The following is an 18,769-nucleotide window of genomic DNA, read 5'->3' as shown; positions in this document are numbered from 1 at the left end:
TCTATTATTTTAAGTTTTAGTTTTTCCTTAAAAAATATTTGTTTTATTAATTTCGCCATTTGACCAAATTGACCCATTTTTTTTCCCAAAATATCAATTTTGACTAAATCAGCCAACTTTTAACTGATTTTAGAAAAAAACAAGTTTTGACCCAATTTTTTTATTAATTCCGTCTTATATCTGATTAATCGATTAATTAGTCAATTTTTAGAATAATTTCCAGTTTGTTATTTATTTTTTCCAAAATTAGGATTTTTTTGTCATAGAACAATCATGGTACAAAAAAAGTGGGGAAATGACCAAATATACCTTTTTAAAAAAAATTGTAACAAAAATACTACTTTTTCATGGATATGGTCAAAAGTACGCATCTAATACGTATCATCAAGATACGTATTCGAGAAATGCGTATCATCAAAAGTTAAAGGTTATATTTTTTTTTAAATTTTTTACATAAATTACCCGTTTGTTAAATGCGTATTAGTGATACTCAACTTAGAAATGCGTATTAGAGAGGTATTTTTGGTCAAAATTTTCAAAAAAGATATATTTGTCACAAATTAAAAAAAAAAGGTATTTTTGTCATTTAAAAAAAAAGTGCGATCTTAGGAATTCTGAAACTGTGAAATACATGAAAGGCGGTGATTTTAACCGTAATTTAAGTCGACCGGCAGTTTTAAATATAAAATTCCTAACAACACGGCTTCTGGGTGATTGGCGAAGGAGATTTCAGCGGATCAACTCTCCAAGGTATTGCTTGTCAGTTCATCTTTTTTACTTTCTTTTTAGCATCAACTCATAATGTACTTTTAAAATTGCTTCTTGAATTTACTTATGTTTTTAGGGTTTAATGTTTCTTTAAGTTCTTTATACTCATCTGAGCTTTTCTTGAAATTTATTGCACGGACTGTATTATAAATTACATGTTTAATTTAACATTAGATTGTGTTTGAAAACAGGGGAATACATGAATGGAGTTATCATATGTATTTCCATTTTTTCTGAAGTGTTCTTGTTATAGTTTTACTTGAGTTGAAGTTGAGATATGTCGTTTGAACCAAACCCATCATTTGAATTGAAATTCTTGTATCGAAACATATGTATTTTTATTTTTACTGGAGTGTTGTTATTTCGCTAATTGTTTCGGAAAAATTCTTGGTATGTAATATATTTGATGTGACAAGTTAGAAATAAACATGTTCCACTGTATTTACAAATTGTTCTTATGATGTGATTATCTATTTTATGTTCAGTCGAGGAATGTTTTTTTCATTGTTTCTAGCGCCTTAAGTTGTTTCGCGTTTGATTAATTATGTGTTCGCATGGTATTCTACCGTTTGCAGTGCTCTCACTTTTTCGAGTATTCTGAGAGGATGGTAATGGATAAGGACTCGTTGCCGAGTTCTTGGATGGATGTTTCTATGAGAACAGCCAATAAAGGAGCAGCTAGTCAGGTTGCCCAACCAATTGTTGCTAAAGAATTGAAAAGGAAGCCCGAGCCCTTCGTGGATACTGATGAGGTGGACGATCAGCCATTATCTTTAAGGAAGGCTTGGGCTAGAACGGTTGCTAAGCCCGTGGTCCGCAGGGCCTCCACTTCTTCAACTGCTGGTGTTGCTGCCGCAGAAGCTGGGGTGACTGGATCTGGTGAGTTGTACCCCCAACTAATCCTTTCGTGACATTTCTTTTCTCATTTCAGAATGTTTTTATGGTTTATAGTTATGCACTTGTGCTCACAAGTTGTTTTTTTTTAATTTGATATATTCGTCTATTGTTGAAGATCGAGTTATAGAATTGTTGAAGTTCTTAAGTGTCTGAATCCTGCCAAAAGTTTCTTCTTTTATGTAGGATTATTTTGTCATGGTTATAGATTAATAGCTCGAGAAGCTTCTTTCACAAAGACTGTTAATGTTTTTCTTGTACTGAAATGCTGGAGAATATTTTCTTAGAGCCGTACAGGGTCTTTGTTTGACATAATATCCTGAGGAGCTCGATGGGTTTCAACATTAAATCACAAATGTACTCGTGAGAGTCAAATTTCATGATGAGGCTTTCATTGATAATCATGGAGCCCATGAGATTTTTTCATTTTTTCTGAATTTGTATATACTTGTTCTTATTTACTTCTTTGTTTGCGTCATATTTAACCCCTTGTTTTTTCCTGTTTTTTGGCAGTTTCAGGTGACAAGCGCAAGTTGCTTAATAGTCGTCCTGCGCCAACTAAAGGAACTATTGCTAGACAGGCAGAAAAGCAGTTGCGTCAGGTAAATTACCTTATTTCTGTCACAGCTTACTGATATTTATATTTTAATAAACTAACTTTATTGGCTTCACTTTTTTTATTATTCCGACGCTGTATCTTTCAGGCTGCCTTAAGTGTTTCAGAGCTGTGCTCTGGTTTTGAGACATCAAAGATGAAAAATGAGGAGCTGAGGAAGCAGGTAACTGATCTTGAGGTTCAGATCCAAAAGTGGAAGTGTCAAAAAACCAGCTGGGATGAGAAGAAGAAAGAGCTTGAGAGAGAACGTGATGAAGGTCGGGAAGAAATACTCAAAGCTGTTGGCGAGAAGCGTAATCTCGAATTGAAGCTAGAGGAGGCTATCCGAATGGCTGAAGATGCCAAAGCCTCTTCTAAGGCAATATATGAGGTTGCACTTAAAGCTGTTGGTGAGAAGCACAATCTCGAGGAGAAATTGGAGAAGGCTGTCAAACAGGCAGAAGATGCGAAGGCCTCCGCGAAGAAGGCAATCTACGAAGCTGTCACCTCAACCAAGAAACATTACATGACTGGCTTAGGAAATTTTGTTGCACACCTGGCCAATGGTGAAGGCATATCGTTGGTGGACTATGTAAATGAGCTTGTTAAAGAGATGCCCTGTCATGATATGCCCCCAGTTGATGGGGCAGTTGACATGGCAGGACATAAAGGTGACAGGGCTATAAAAGTTGAATGCCCTTGTTTTCCCTAGCCACCACTCAGCTGAGTAAGCAGAGAATGCTGCGTTGACGAGTAACTCTTGTTGATGAGTACTTAAAACATAAGAGCTCTCTTAGTAGGTGTTTGATACATTGGGCCACATGTGGGCATCTTTTCTTAGTGGCGCCTTTTGTTAGCTGTCTCGGTTAGTTTCTTTATACTGTGAAGGCCAACTGATGTCTGTTCTAGAAGAAAACTATTTCACCACCCCTCCCTATATCTTCTCCGTCTCTCTCTTTCTCTCCATCTATCTCTCTGCCTATGTGTAAATGAAAATATGAAATAATAGATTACAGTGGTATTATAAATGTAATTTCATTTTATACTTGTATAGTTTGTTCCGGAATATATATTGTTGATATGTTCTTAGTGATATGCTTTCAGGTTATACTGTTGGATTGCTAGTCTATATCTGTGACATAATTTTTGTAAAGAACTGAATCTGTTGGATAATTACTTGTGGACTTGCAGTGAAAATTCTTAACATGTTTATGTTTACAAATAACAAGCAAATGTTTACTTGATTTGGTTCATATTTTGAGTGCTTAACTTTCCTGTAATGGTCATATAAATTATCTGTGGGTTATTTCTGTTAGTTGTTGCTGTCAATATATTTTCTACAGATTTATTTTGCCAAGTATAGTAATGTTGAGTGTTTCTGGACTCTGGGAAACTATTTGTGCCCTTTTGAAATTTTATTAACCTGCTGCATAGGTTGCATTCAGGTTCACAAATAACTTAGAGGTAACATCAGTTTTATTTTCTAAAATGTGTGCTTAATTTGCAATATTGTCATTTTCTAGAATGTGTGCTTAATTTGCCATATTGTGCTGTTGGCGGAGAACATGGAGAAAATAGGCATCCAGCGTGATTCTCTTGTTTTTTTTACCTAATCAGTAATCAGTTATTATTTTGGTTTATTAAAATTAATTAGGCATAGACATGATTTGTTTACATAATTTATTATATTTTTAAGGTAATTATCCAAAATACCTATATTTTTAAATTTATTTTCGAAAATACTATCATTTTTAAAATTATTTTTAAAAATACAATTTTTTTAAATTTTATTTTCAAAATATAATTTGTAACTTTTACAATTTGTTATTCAACTTAATTTCAAATTTTGAAAAGTTAGATTTTAAGATTGCAATATTCCCTAAAATAAAATAAAGTTGCATTTCAGGTTGCAAAAGTTGCAAAACGTATTTTTGAAAATGTAACTTAAAAAAATGTATTTTTGAAAATTGTTTCACAAAGAGACGTATTTTAAAAATATGTTTTAAAAAATATAGTATTCTTGAAAATATCCCTTTTCGTTTATAATTAGTGTATCTTCCTTAATTTAATCCTTAAAGATTTGTAAAAAGTACTTATATAATTAACATTTAAGTTTAAACTTAATACTTCTATATACTAACTGTACACAGAGTTTTTTAATGTCAAGTATTATTACAACTGCGAAAATTATTTAAAAATTTACAACTATGCGATTAAAAATATATTTATTTAGCAAAAAAAAAATATACTATGATACACTATGTACTCAAATAAGTCCTGTAAATATGTAGGGGAATTTTTTTTCTTTAAATTTTATAATTTTTAAATAAAAATTTATCTTTTATTTCATTCAAAAAAAATTGAAGTTTAAGTGTTGTAACCAGATTTTGTATCATTTATGGGTGTTCCCTAATGATGGTGTACATTTTGAACCGTTCTAAGAATTGGCTTGATTAACTAATTAATTAAAATTGGGACGGATTTCGTCTTGATTAATTGAAAATTCCAATCGGGTCAAAATGGTTTCTTCTTAAAAATCGGCCAGTTCGGGTCAAAAATTGGTCAGTTAGGTCAAAAGATGAAAATTAATAATAATAAAATATTTTTATAGAAAAACTGAAATTCAAAATAATAGTTAATATTTAATAGTAATATGTTAGACTTATATTGACTATTATATGCACCTAAATCCTAATTTCTAATAATTGAATTATTTTTTTAATTAAATTACTTTTATTTCTCCTTGAGAATTTACTCGATCGATTCATTTATATCACAATCTCATGTACTTGATTTTCAATGTAATAATTTTAGCATATCACGAATTTATATATAATTTGTATATAATAGTTATTAACTTTCTAACTAATAAGTAGTTAGTATTAATTATTATTTATAAAATAATTATAGAAAAAATATGTATAAATCACTTAAATATCCGATATGAGGGTATATTTTTTGTAAATCTTATGAACCGTAGGGGTTTACCCGGTGCGCATCGAAGGGTAGCGGCTGCGGGTTACCTACGATAAAAAAACTTAATGAAATTTAAATAAAAATATATTATTATTTAATTAATTAAATTGCTTCTATTATTATTTCTATTAATCACCGATTATCCTATTAATCACTAAAAGGTATCTACACCGAACAATACCGATTTATGAATTTTAGAACATAGCCTTTGAGAGCTAATCATGTGCGATTTTGATGACTCGAATATTCATTATGTCATATGTTAGGATTTAAATATATCATGTGTTAATTTAATCAATTTATTTTTCAAAATCGCGTGAACCAAGATAAACCGTACTTAAACGATAAGTTTTGGTTCAGGATACATAATCATAAATTCTTCTCCCGTTGAATTCGAAACTGTGATCAAGAGGATATGTATTCCCTACTTAACCAACTGAGCCAACCATTGCGGCTATTTTTTTGTGAGGAAAAGCTAGGAATTTTATTCATGCGATAAATCCAACTCAATACAATGTTTAACTGAGTAGGGGATTGACTCCCTATCAAAACTACGACCTGGATAATTATAAGATTCCCTAACAAGCTGATGGGTATCCATATTTGCAGATCGTTTAACATGATACAATTCAATATAGTTCAAACATCGGATATAGCTCCGACAAGCTTCAATGATGCTCCCAAACTATGATCTCATCGGTGTTTTGCTTCTGATTGCTTGAATAACTACTAGACCATCTGGGACCAAGATAACATGAGGCCACTTCATTGCATCTATCCAACTGAGCGCTTCCTTCACCGCCAAAGCTTCTGCTAGAACTGGAGCTACTAATCCCTTGTGCACCATCGATTTTGCTTGAATCACCATACCAGTATCTTCTCTAGCTATCAAACCAAAGCTTGCTGCATCGAGATCTTCAAAATCAGCCGCATCAACTGATACCTTAACTGTGTTATATTAAGGTTTAACCCAAATACACTCTCCATCTCCCACATGAGAAGGTTGAAGAAGATCCATAGGTGACCTACTTTGAGCTATCGTCCATTGTGTAAGTTACTGCTTCGCTGCTACTGTTTTGTTCACTGATGATATTCTTTGGTTCCAGACTAGATCATTTCGGTTTCTCCGTAACGACCAACAAAGAGTGACAACCTCTGCCTGCATTTGTAACGTTGTACACTAAAAGATACCCTCCAACCATGCGCCAAAGCTTGAAATATCCATACTCTGAATATCAATTTTAAGAAGTTTCCAACATTGCTGGGCAAATGGACATGTAACTTGTGCATAATTGTTTCAGCATTTTCGTGACATGATTTATACGAGTACAAGTTACATATGCTTAAAATTATTATTCAATAACTACTATCTCTTTAATTTGATTAACTTATTTTAGTTTTAAGCCAAAACGTTTTGTTTTAATGTCCTTAAAATTACCTAACTATATTGTTATGTGCCTCACTGGATTTGGTTAAATCTTTAAATTACTTTACAAATTATTACTTTATTTAGTTAACTTTGTATTAAGTATGGACTATATAATAATCATTTTAGTTAAATTTTATAATTATATTATAACTTTATCAATTTTACCTTTTTAACATATTTTGCGTTCGATATCGAATAAAGAAGCGGAACCGGAGGTAAATGACCGTCATTTGACAGAATTTGGGTTTGGGATTTTTTTCTTTTTTCAGTAAAACTTATTTTTGAGAATATTTAATTGAAAGTAACAAATTTTTCCACGAAACATTTTCTCGAGAAAACCTTTTTCCCCAATACTTATTTTAAGAAAAAAAATTCCGAGAAACCTTTTTCGAAAATATGTTTTGTGGAAGTGATTTTATGAGAAATATTTTTGAGAATTTTTTTGTAATTTTTTTTTCAATTTGTTTTCATTTTCATTCTATTCCGTTGAAAAAATATTGAGAAGTGAACAATGATCAATTCATTATATTTTCATTTTATTCTATTCTCATTTTATTTATTTATCATTTTATTTCAATCTCATTTCATTCGTGTGAAGAGGCCGCATCTAAAAGAATAAACGGTTTTTCTGTTATGTGCCATAAGTATACATTAACCACAAACTTCTATAAATTTAGCTTGTTGTGATTGGCCAATACTTCTTAATAATGGTGGACCCCATGCATTTACAACAAATGCACCAATCAAAACATTCCAAATTTTATAAGTTTTAGTGCTTAGCATGTGGCCATGGGCACATACTAGAAAAACCCAACAATAAAACGGTATGTGTGATGGATCGTTGAGGCATTCAAGCTAAGGAATAAGTTACTAGTTGTCCTTCTAATTGAAACTTCGAACAGCCTGCATGTAATAGCTAGCTAGCTGGCGTGCATGGACATGATTATGGGGGTTCTAACTTCCGAGTTTATTCTTTTTTTTTCGTAATTTAATTACGCACTTGATAACTCCTGGTGGCGAGGCCGCTCCTTCGATGCCGTGCTTGGATCCTTAACCACTGTGGAGGTGTAGCTATGGTGGGGTTCCTACAAAATAACACCGGAAGGGGAGTTTGGGTCTCGCGGTACCTCCGGTGTGAGAGTAAGAACTCATTTTTGGAGAAGATGAAGATAAATAGGAATGCAGGGTGGCTGTGTGTGTATATGAGTGTAAGAGAATGATTAACCCCAAAACCTTACCTTCTTGGGCTATTTATAGCCCAAGGACAGGGTTTTGGGGTTGGTACCTTTAAATCATAGCCCTTGGTTCTGGGAGCGGAGGACACCTGGTTGGAGTGGATGCTTTACACGTGTTAGTGCGGGACTGGTCGAGGAATGTTCTGAGGATCCTCTGACACGTGCCTTGATTATTTCCATGATTGATGTGTGACAGTTGTCCCTATCATGTGCTTGGGCCAATATCTCACGTGCTGGGATCCCTCAAGGTTGTCCTTGCGGGACTAGGTCAGCTAGGACTGGCGGTGTCCAAGAGTAGACTGATTTAGGATGTAGGACTAGTCCTTTCCGGAGTTGTATGGAGTTAGGAGTTCAGGACTAGTCCTTCCAGGAGCTGTATTCCAGGACTAGTCCTTCCAGGAGCTGTATGGAGTTAGGAGTCTGGGACCAGACCTCTCAGGAGCTATATGTATTATCATGTGCCCCCCACTCCCTTATGCAGATTTTCTGGATGGGGGAGTAAATTTTGGCTTGTTTGAAGAACATGAGCTTTTGGTTGTTGTCTTTAGTAAAATTTGAGCTTTTCTTGCCTCCCAGTCCGGATTGCGTTGAGTTTAGCCAATCAGGAATAAAGTTGGGTGTCCTTGGAAGAATTTGAGCTTTTCTCGCCCCTCAGTCCGGATTACGTTGAGTTCAGCGAATCCGGACTAAAGTGGTTGTCTTTAGAAGAATTTAAGCTTTTCATGCCCCCAGTCCGGATTGATTTGAGTTCAGCGAATCCGGACTAAAATGGTTGTCTTTAGAAGAATTTGAGCTTTTCTTGCCCCCCAGTTGATAAGTGGCATTTTATACCACTTAGAACATCTTAAAATGGCTTAAACCGGTGCCTTGAAATCAAGTATTTTGTGTATTTGATGCGTTTTTCTAGTGTTTATGCATTTCAGGGTATTAGTTGCATTTCGGAGGAGTAATCATCAAGAATAATCCTTGACATGTGTTCACCATTGCGAGAGGAAAGGAAGGGGCAGATTACGGCGAAGAAACGGAGCAAACTCAGGATTTTTCCAGTAGGGTCCTGAGCGCCCGCTCAGTAATGCTGAGCGGCCGCGCAGAAAGCTGAGCGCCCGCTCAGCTATGCTGAGCGGCCGCGCAGAAAGCTGAGCACCCGCTCAGCTATGCTGAGCGGCCGCGCAGGGTTGGGAAAAAAGATAATTTATTTTAGGACTTCTACTTCTGTTTGGCTTCCACTTCTATGTAATCTGAGTTTTTTGGGACTAGTATATAAGTAGATTTGGAGACGTTTTCACGAGAGAGGATCGTGGTATTAAGCAAGGAGCGAAGGAGATAAGGAAGAAGACCGTTTTAGCACACAACAACGAAGAGGAAGTATATTTTCTTGTGATTCTTGTTTGGTTGTAACGTTGGATGCTAGTTTTCTTACTTTGAACCTATTTACTCTTGTGATGTACTCTGGTTTAATATAATTAGTTTAGTTATTATTTTCTTGTGTTTGTTTATCATGATTTCATATGAACCCATGATGACGATAAGTGCTATTATGGGCTAATCGTGATCATGGGGTCGCAACGGATTTACTATGAAATTCTTTAGTTAATTGTTTAATACTTTAGTGTGTGATGATTGTATGATATCTAGTATTGGTTGTGCATATTCGTCTTATGTGCGTCGCGAACATATAAGATAAGGTGTTAATCTCTTGTGAAGCGACGGTGGATCTTGAGATTTAGAACTTGCCATGCTAGCATAGGTTCATGTATGATGTGCATGATTAGTGGGTAACTCTAACAGTTTTATTTGCCCTGTGTAATCAAAAGGAATAACTTGTGCTTAAATCGTTATGTTGTCAATTTCTGTAGACATATAGGAACTCAACATAATTGATGACTATTCAACTTCTATCTTAATTGTGGATGCTTGGTAGAATGGTATTAGTACAATGAAAGTTGGCTTTTATCAGTTTCTTGTTATTCGATTAATATCATCACTGTCACATGCTAAAGGTAATAACAATAACTATTGAAGGAAGTAGTAATGAAGTTGTGATCTCATGAGTGTTTTAATATTGTTAATTTGAATTGCTAATTTGAAGTGATTAATTAAGTAATTAATTGTAGTTAATATTTAGTCAACAATTCTAAGTGTTAGTGTCTTAACATTGAGAAGTAATCATACATTGGTGCGTGAGTTTAATTAAACAATAATTAGTCTGAGTCTCTGTAGGAACGAACTAGAAAGTATTCTATATTACTTGCGAACGCGTATACTTGCGTGAATATTAGCGCGTGTTTTCGTCCTAACAAGTTTTTGGCGCCGCTGTCGGGGACTCGGCGTATTTGTTTAGTTTATTGACTTACCATCATTGGTCATTAGGACTCAGTGATTAGGACGTAGTAGTTACTTATTGTTTCCGGTTGTGTTTCGGGTACTTTAGTGAGCGTTTATGCAAACTCGTTCTCGTACTCGCAAGAGGACTTTAGATACAGCTGAGGAGACAGACGAAGTTCTTGATATTCCGGAGAAGATAGATTTTGAAGATTCGGATTCAGGAACTGAGTAGAAAGAACCAGTAAACATGGGTGATCGTATTGTTCAGGATGATCCAGCTCTTATGGATTTTTCTCGGCCAAAAATTGATGACATTCAGTCAAGCATTCTTCATCCGGCTATTCAAGCTAACACCTTTGAAATCAAGCCGGACACTATTCAGATGGTGCAGAATTCTGTTTTTTTGGAGGGCTGCGACTGAAGACCCCAACATGCACATAAAGGATTTTGTCGAGATCTGCAGCACTTTTAAGTATAATGGCATAACTGATGAGGCTATCAAGCTGAGGCTTTTCCCATTCTCACTGAGGGACAAAGCTAAGGACTGGTTACATTCTGAACCAGCTGGGTCCATCACGACTTGGCAAGATCTTGCGCAAAAGTTTCTGGTGAAGTTTTATCCGATGGCAAAGACTGCTGCTATGAGGAGTGCTCTTACTCAGTTTGCGCAGCAACCTATAGAATCTATGTGCGAAGCTTGGGAACGCTACAAGGAAATGTTGAGGAAGTGTCCACATCATGGAATACCCGATTGGATGGTGATCACTGGTTTCTATAATGGTTTGGGGGCCCAATCTAGGCCCATGCTCGATGCAGCAGCTGGAGGCGCCTTATGGGCTAAAAGCTATACTGAGGCTTATAATCTTATCGAGACTATGGCTGCAAATGAGCATCAAAACCCAACTCAGAGGATGATGCCTGGGAAGGTAGCAGGTATTCTGGAAGTCGATGCAGCCACCGCTATTGCAGCGCAGCTTCAACCGCTGTCGATGAAGGTTGATTCTCTGGCTACATATGGAGTTAATCAAATAGCTATGGTTTGTGAGCTTTGTGCAGGTTCTCATGCTACGGATCAGTGTTCTCTTGTCAACGAATCTGTTCAGTACGTGAATAATTATCAGCGACAACAGCAGCCTGTGCCAGCTACTTATCATCCTAATAACAGAAGTCATCCAAATTTCAGTTGGGGTAATAATCAGAATGCTATTCAGCCACCATATCAGCAAGGTGTGAGTAAACAGTTTAATCCACCTGGATTCCAGCAACCATAACAGTATGCTCAAAGGAAATCATATCCCTAACAAGGAAGTACAGCTGCACCTACTAGTGCGGATTTTGAGGAACTTAAGCTGTTATGCAAGAGTCAGGCGGTTTCGATCAAAACCTTGGAAAATCAAATCGGTCAAATAGCCAATGCAGTGCTCAATCGTCAACCTGGCACTCTTCTCAGTGACACGGAAGTACCAGGCAGGAAGGAAGCTAAAGAGCAAGTCAAGGCTATTACCTTAAGGTCTGGGAAAGTTGCTGATGCTGAAAAACCAAAAGAAGCAGAAGCTGAATTTAGAGATGAAGAAGCTAAGCAAAAGGAGATAGCGGTGGAACCAAGGAAGACTACTGTTGAACACACTCTGCCTGAGGGTAATACAGGGGAAAAATAGCTCTATCCTCCACCACCTTTTCCTAAGAGATTGCAGCAACAAAAGCTGGATAGACATTTCGTTAAGTTTCTGGAGGTGTTCAAGAAAATTCACATCAATATACCTTTCGCTGAGGCTCTGGAGCAAATGCCTAGTTATGCTAAGTTTATGAAGAGTATTCTTTCAAGGAAGGTGAAACTGGATGACCTTGAGACCGTTGCTCTCACGGAAGAATGCAGCGCTGTTCTGCAGCAAAAGTTACCTCCAAAGTTGAAAGATCCAGGTAGCTTCACCATTCCTTGCACCATTAGCAAGTTGACTTTTGACAAGTGCCTTTGTGATTTGGGAGCAAGCATCAATCTGATGCCGTTGTCGATCTTTAAAAAGTTGGATTTGCCTGATCCAAAACCCACATACATGTCTCTACAATTGGCTGATCGTTCTATTACTTACCCAAGGGGCATAGTGGAGGATGTGCTAGTCAAGGTGGATAAGCTCAACTTTCCTGCGGATTTTGTTATTCTGGATTTTGAGGAAGATAAGAAGATTCCCATAATCTTGGGAAGACCTTTCTTGGCTACTGGCCGTACCTTGTTAGATGTGCAGAAAGGTGAACTTACTATGCGGGTACAAGATCAGGATATGACCTTCAACGTATTCAAGGCAATGAAATTCCCTACAGAAGATGAGGAGTGCTTAAAAGTGGATGTGATTGATTCTGCGGTTACTTCGGAACTCGATCGCATGCTAATGTCTGATGCATTGGAAAAGGCCTTAGTGGGGGATTTTGACAGTGATGATGAAGATGGCAATGAGCAATTACAATATCTGAATGCTTCTCCCTGGAAGTGAAAGCTGGACATGCCGTTTGAATCTCTTGGTGCTTCTGACCTCAAGAATGCTGAAGGAAAGCTCAAACCATCAATAGAGGAAGCACCTACTTTGGAGCTCAAGCCATTACCTGAACACTTGAGGTATGCTTTTTTAGGAGATGCATCTACTTTACCTGTTATTATTGCATCTGACCTTTCAGGTAGTGAGGAAGACAAGCTCTTAAGGATTTTGAGAGAATTCAAATCGGCTATTGGATGGACCATAGCAGATATCAAGGGGATCATCCCTTCCTATTGTATGCATAAAATTCTGCTAGAAGAAGGTAGTAAGCCGACTGTTGAACAACAGCGCAGACTTAATCCTATCATGAAGGAGGCGGTGAAGAAAGAAATTCTGAAATGGCTAGATGCAGGCATCATTTATCCTATTTCTGACAGTTCTTGGGTGAGCCCCGTACAATGTGTACCTAAGAAAGGAGGTATCACTGTGGTGGCAAATGAGAAGAATGAGCTCATCCCCACTCTAACAGTTACATGATGGAGAGTATGTATGGATTATCGAAAGTTGAACAAAGCCACGAGTAAGGATCACTTCCCTCTTCCATTCATTGATCAGATGCTTGACAGGTTGGCTGGTCATGAGTATTATTGTCTTCTAGATGGCTATTCAGGGTATAATCAGATTTGTATTGCACCAGAGGATCAGGAAAAGACTACCTTCACTTGTCCATTTGGCACGTTTGCTTTTCGCAGAGTTTCGTTTGGGTTATGTGGCGCCCCGGCCACTTTTCAGAGATGTATGATGGCTATATTCTCTGACGTGATTGGAAATAATGTCGAGGTGTTCATGGACGACTTCTCCGTCTTTGGACATTCGTATGATGAATGTTTGAATAATCTTCGTGCCGTACTCAAAAGGTGCGTGGAAACTAATTTGGTGCTCAATTGGGAGAAATGTCATTTTATGGTGCGTGAAGGCATTATTCTTGGGCATAAGGTCTCTAGCAAGGGTCTGGAGGTGGACAAGGCCAAGGTGGGAGTCATTGAAAATCTTTCACCACCTATTTCTGTGAAAGGAATCCGTAGTTTTCTTGGTCATGTGGGTTTTTATCGGCGATTCATCAAGGTCTTTTCGAAGATATCTAAGCCGTTGTGCAATTTGCTTGAGAAAGATGTGCCTTTCAAATTTGATGATGAATGTTTGGCGAATGTTTGGCGGCATTCGAGACTCTCAAGAAGAGTTTAATCACTGCACCAGTTATTACAGCACCAGATTGGACAGAGCCGTTTGAGATGATGTGTGATGCGAGTGATTATGCGGTAGGTGCAGTTCTGGGACAACGCAAGAATAATCTCTTTCATGTGGTCTACTGTTAGGGCAAAAACATGCACTAATATTCACGCAAGTATACGCGTTCGCAAGTAATATAGAATACTTTCTAGTTCGTTCCCTCAGAGACTCAGACTAAGTTATTGTCTAATTAAACTCACTCACCAATGTATGATTACTTCTCAATGTTAAGATAACACTTAAAATTGTTGATTAAATATTAATTATAATTAACTACTTAATTAACCACTTAACTAACACTTCAATTTATCAATAATAAAATACTCATGAGATCACAACTTCATTATTACTTCCTTCTATAGCCATTGTTATTACCTTTAGCATGTGATAGTAATGATATTAATCGAATAACACGGAACTGATAAGAGCCAACTTTCATTGTACTAATATCATTCTACCAAACATCCACAATTAAGATAGAAGTTGAATAGTCATCAATCATGTTGAGTTCCTATATGTCTACAGAAATTGACAACACAACGATTTAAGCACAAGTTATTCCTTTTGATTACATAGGGCAAATAAAACTGTTAGAGTTACCCACTAATCATGCACAACGTACATGAACCTATGCTAGCATGGCAAGTTCTAAATCTCAAGATCCACCGTCGCTTCACAAGAGATTAACACCCTATCTTATATGTTCGCGACGCACATAAGACGAATACGCACAACCAATACTAGATATCATGCAATCATCACACACTAAAGTATTAAACAATTAACTAAAGAATTCCATAATAAATCCGTTGCAACCCCATGATCACGATTAGCCCATAATAGATCTTATCGCCATCATGAGTTCATATGAAATCATGATAAACAACACAAGAAAATAATAACTAAACTAATTATATTAAAACAGAGTACGTCACAAGAGTAAATAAGTCAAAGCAAGAAAACTAGCATCCAACGTTACAACGAAACAAGAATCACAAGAAAATATGCTTCCTCTTCGTTGCAGTGTGCTAAATCGGTCTTCTTCCTTATCTCCTTCGCTTCTTGCGCAAAACACAATCTAAAACATAATCTCCTTCATATATTCTATGAAAACGTCTCAAATCTACTTATATAATAGCTCCATAAAACTCAGATTACATAGAAGTTGGAAGCCAAACAGAAGTAGAAGTCTAAAATAATTCAGCTTTTTCCCCGACCCTGCGCGGCCGCTCAGCATTTCTGCGCGGGCGCGTAAGGCTGCTACGCGGCCGCTCAGCATTGCTGCGCGGGCGCGCAGGACCCTACTGGAAAAAATCCAGGTTTGCTCCGTTTCTTCGCCGTAATCTGCCCGTTCTTTTCCTCTCGCAATGGTGAACACATGCCAAGGCTTATTCTTGATGATTCCTCCTCCGAAATGCAACTAATACCCTGAAATGCATAAACACTAGAAAAACGCATCAAATACACAAAATACTTGATTTCAAGACACCAATTTAAGCCATTTTAAGACGTTCTAAGTGGTATAAAATGCCACTTATCACACCCCCAAACTTAAATCGATGCTTGTCCTCAAGCGTCACAGACTCAAAACAAATAAAAATATGCATGAATGCAATCTATATGAAAATGCAACGATCCCCCTTACTACAATTAACCAACCAAATTGTCACGTCTCAACGAATGCAGTTAGACACTAAAGATCAATAAACTCATGCAAACGGACATACAGCCAGAAATGTGGTGTGTGCAAATGCTTAACAAATATGCTTCGGAACTAGACCAATTACTATGACTAGACTATCCTCAAGGCAATCCTACGATTATACAAAAAATAAAAATTCTAGGCACAAAGTGATATACAACACTACAAGAACTCTGGAGCTTACTACGGAATCGTGCTTTTCATTTACAACTCAAATGCTTATTTGACCGTGCAATGAGTGAGGTCCACAAAAGACTTATACAATGGTATCCATGTAACGAGCGTTAGGTTAGCGGATCCCAGACTCTAAAAGCCTTAGGTCACTAGGCACAAAGTCCCCTAAGAACTTAATAACTCGAATACCAAAGAGCCCACTCTTGATCAATTATGCAATTTTTTTTTCTTCTGAGCAAGTGCGTTTCGCTCCATCTTGCGCAACCCTAGACTACTCACATAACATGCGAGCCGGCTACTAGCCATTTGACGCCTAGCCACAACTAGCAACAAATTCCATTTTTACTCCATTTTTTTTTTCTTTTTCATGCCTTTACCACTAAGAACCTATTATCAAATTCTAAGCATAATAAATAGATTATCCTCGAAAATAATCAGATCATAACAACAATCTTGCCCTTAAGCATTCTCTAAGACTTAGTGAAAATACAAGTGCTTCTAGCATGCATATCAACCTACACAACTTAATATCACTTTAATGTTATCACTACATTTGCATCAATATCACAATTCAGTCGATAAATCATTGCAAAAGGGATCATGGTATATGCATGAGCTATATGATATGACAAACAAATAAAGCTATATAAAAAAAACTATATGGCAAAAATTATGCAACTATATGAACTAACTATCATGAATATGCAGCTATATGACACACACAAAATATTCCTTAACTACCACCCCCAAACTTAAAATCTTCACTGTCCCCAGTGAAGGTAGTAGAAAGGAACACAGGGTATACCTACTCGGAGTCATCATCATCATCACCCTCAGTGGGTGGAGTATCAGGCGGCGGGTATGCAGAGTCCTCACCAAAAACTGGCCACTGGATATCAGCTCCAAGGCCTCGAAAAGCAGTCCCTAACGCAAGAGTGAGCTCCTGAGCAAACCTGCTCTGCGTCTCATACATGGCATCCATCCGCCGTGAAAGCCTCTTATACTGGGCATCACCCATCCCAGCACCCTCCTGAGCTCTCGAAGAACCAGCCTCACCACGCCCTGGCCTAGCCATAGTAGCACCTCGTGCTGGACGTCCTCCTGGAAGACGATAACCCAGCCCATGCTCCTCAGGCTCACCACCGGTCCACTCCTGCATCCCATTCAGAGTGCCAGAATCTATCGGAGCTGCTGGCAACTGCAATTGCTCATGAGCCGGCCAGTTCACTCCTACTGCTCGGCATAGCTTCGTAACCGTGGATGCATAAGGGATGTTCATATGCTTTGATCCCCTCAAAAACTTCAGAATTCCTTGGTAGATAAACTCACCAAGGTCCACATAGTATTCCTCATTCAGAATTCCCCACAACAACTGTGCTCTCTCAACTGTGACCTCGTGTGCATGTGAAGAAGGCAAAATATTAGCACATATAAATGCATTCCATGCACGGGCATACCTGTTCATGGCGATCGCCGGAAAGTGACGATACTCATTATTGGCTGGACTGCGGTTCCAAACTGTGCCCGGTCGACAAAGAGTCGCACAAATCAAATCCAAGTCAAAATCCTCAGCAGTCTTTTCATTCCAGTTCTCCTCCTCGGGCTTCCTCTCTCGCTGTCCAATCACACGGCGAATTGTCGCAGGATGATAATCAACCGTCAGCCCACGAACTACAGAAAACCCATTCTTTTCAGCCTTCGCGTAGAACTCGCGAACAACACTCATCGGTACTGCTTCGGGTGACTCACAAAAAGCTATCCACCCCTTCTCTGCAATCATGGGCAACAACTCACCATCCCTTCCTGATGGTAAAAACCCCCTCTCCTTCAGAATCGGCTTCCCCAACAGCCTAGTGTACTCCTCCTCCGCAGCTCTGTCAGTTAACCGAGGCCTTGCAGCAGTACCCCTTGATGAATCAGCAGTAGGAACTGTGCTGCTGCTGTCAATAGTGCGTGCTCTCTTGGGTGCCATTGATTTGTGAATAAAAGTGTGTAAGAACTGATTTTTGATGTTTATGAGAGGGTTTAAGTGTAGGAAGTTTATGGGAGATATGTGGGATAGGTGTATGTATATATAGGGTGTGGAGTAGGTTAAATTAGATTAGGGGTGGGGTTGAGGGATAAAATCATGGGGTAATGGGAAAAGAATTCGTGGGTTTATGGGCTGTGATGGGTTTTTGTGTTTTGTTTTTTTTTTTTTTTTCTGAACTGTAAAAAATTTTCTGGAACTCGACCCCTGCGCGGCCGCTCAGCATTTCTGCGCGGGCGCGCAGCAAGCTGCGCGGCCGCTCAGAATAGCTGCGCGGGCGCGCAGAGGGTCTCTGTAAATTTTTTTTTTCAGCCCCTGTTTTCTGATTTTTTTGTGTTTTTGGATATGTTATTAACTTCTAAGGGTTCCTGTAACAACAATTCATGGGTTGCCTCCCAAGCAACGCTTCTTTTTCGTCATTAGCTTGACGTTCCGTACCTTTCTCAAGTAGTCAACAAAATGGTACTAACCACCTCTCGGTTTGCCATGTCCCCATAGTAGTGCTTCAACCGCTGACCGTTAACCTTGAATGCTTGGTCCGAATCATTCTCAAAAATTTCCACCGCTCCATGTGGAAACACAGTTTTGACAATAAAAGGTCCAGACCACCTTGATTTCAACTTCCCAGGAAAAAGTCGGAGCCGAGAGTTGAATAACAGAACTTGTTGCCCTGGCACAAATAACTTAGAATGTAGCTTCCTATCGTGCCACCTCTTCACCTTTTCCTTATACATTTTGTTATTCTCGTACGCTTGAAGTCGAAATTCATCAAGTTCATTAAGCTGAAGCATTCTTTTCTTACCAGCTGCATCTAAATCCAGGTTCAATTTCTTCAATGCCCAGTAGGCCTTATGCTCAAGCTCCGCCGGCAGATGACATCC

The 18,769-nt window shown here is 37.9% G+C and overlaps 1 protein-coding gene and 1 non-coding gene across 3 annotated transcripts; one reads left to right on the top strand and one right to left on the bottom strand.

Annotated features, from left to right (window-relative positions):
* Positions 1-603: 603 nt before the first annotated feature.
* LOC141724158 (uncharacterized) lies at positions 604-3,346 on the top strand. 2 transcript variants are annotated; one of them, XM_074526167.1, is made up of 4 exons: positions 604-750; positions 1,344-1,647; positions 2,182-2,264; positions 2,367-3,346. In XM_074526167.1, exons 2-4 carry the CDS (start codon positions 1,374-1,376, stop codon positions 2,967-2,969), a joined length of 960 nt encoding a protein of 319 aa, XP_074382268.1. In that variant the 5' UTR covers positions 604-750; positions 1,344-1,373; the 3' UTR covers positions 2,970-3,346. The 2 variants fall into 2 exon arrangements, with proteins under 2 accessions (XP_074382268.1, XP_074382267.1); XM_074526166.1 differs by having other exon boundaries at positions 605-750; positions 2,176-2,264.
* A 7,514-nt stretch (positions 3,347-10,860) lies between these two features.
* LOC141662634 (small nucleolar RNA R71) lies at positions 10,861-10,967 on the bottom strand. The gene has a single exon (XR_012550740.1). It is a non-coding gene; the product is annotated as a small nucleolar RNA R71 (small nucleolar RNA).
* Positions 10,968-18,769: the final 7,802 nt, after the last annotated feature.

The sequence above is a fragment of the Apium graveolens genome, chromosome 5 (assembly GCF_009905375.1).
Source record: "Apium graveolens cultivar Ventura chromosome 5, ASM990537v1, whole genome shotgun sequence".
In the NCBI taxonomy this organism is placed as follows: Eukaryota; Viridiplantae; Streptophyta; class Magnoliopsida; order Apiales; family Apiaceae; genus Apium; species Apium graveolens.
The sequence above is the reverse complement of the archived record's forward strand: the minus strand, read 5'-3'. Positions and strand labels throughout refer to the sequence as shown.

What these genes read in the sequence shown, in the direction of transcription:
- LOC141724158 (XM_074526166.1), top strand. Translation starts at nt 1,374, where the DNA reads ATGGTAATGGATAAGGACTCGTTGCCGAGTTCTTGGATGGATGTTTCT. An exon ending in AGCTGGGGTGACTGGATCTG is followed by an intron (nt 1,648 to 2,175) that starts GTGAGTTGTACC and finishes GTTTTTTGGCAG; the next exon opens with TTTCAGGTGACAAGCGCAAG. An exon ending in CAGAAAAGCAGTTGCGTCAG is followed by an intron (nt 2,265 to 2,366) that starts GTAAATTACCTT and finishes TGTATCTTTCAG; the next exon opens with GCTGCCTTAAGTGTTTCAGA.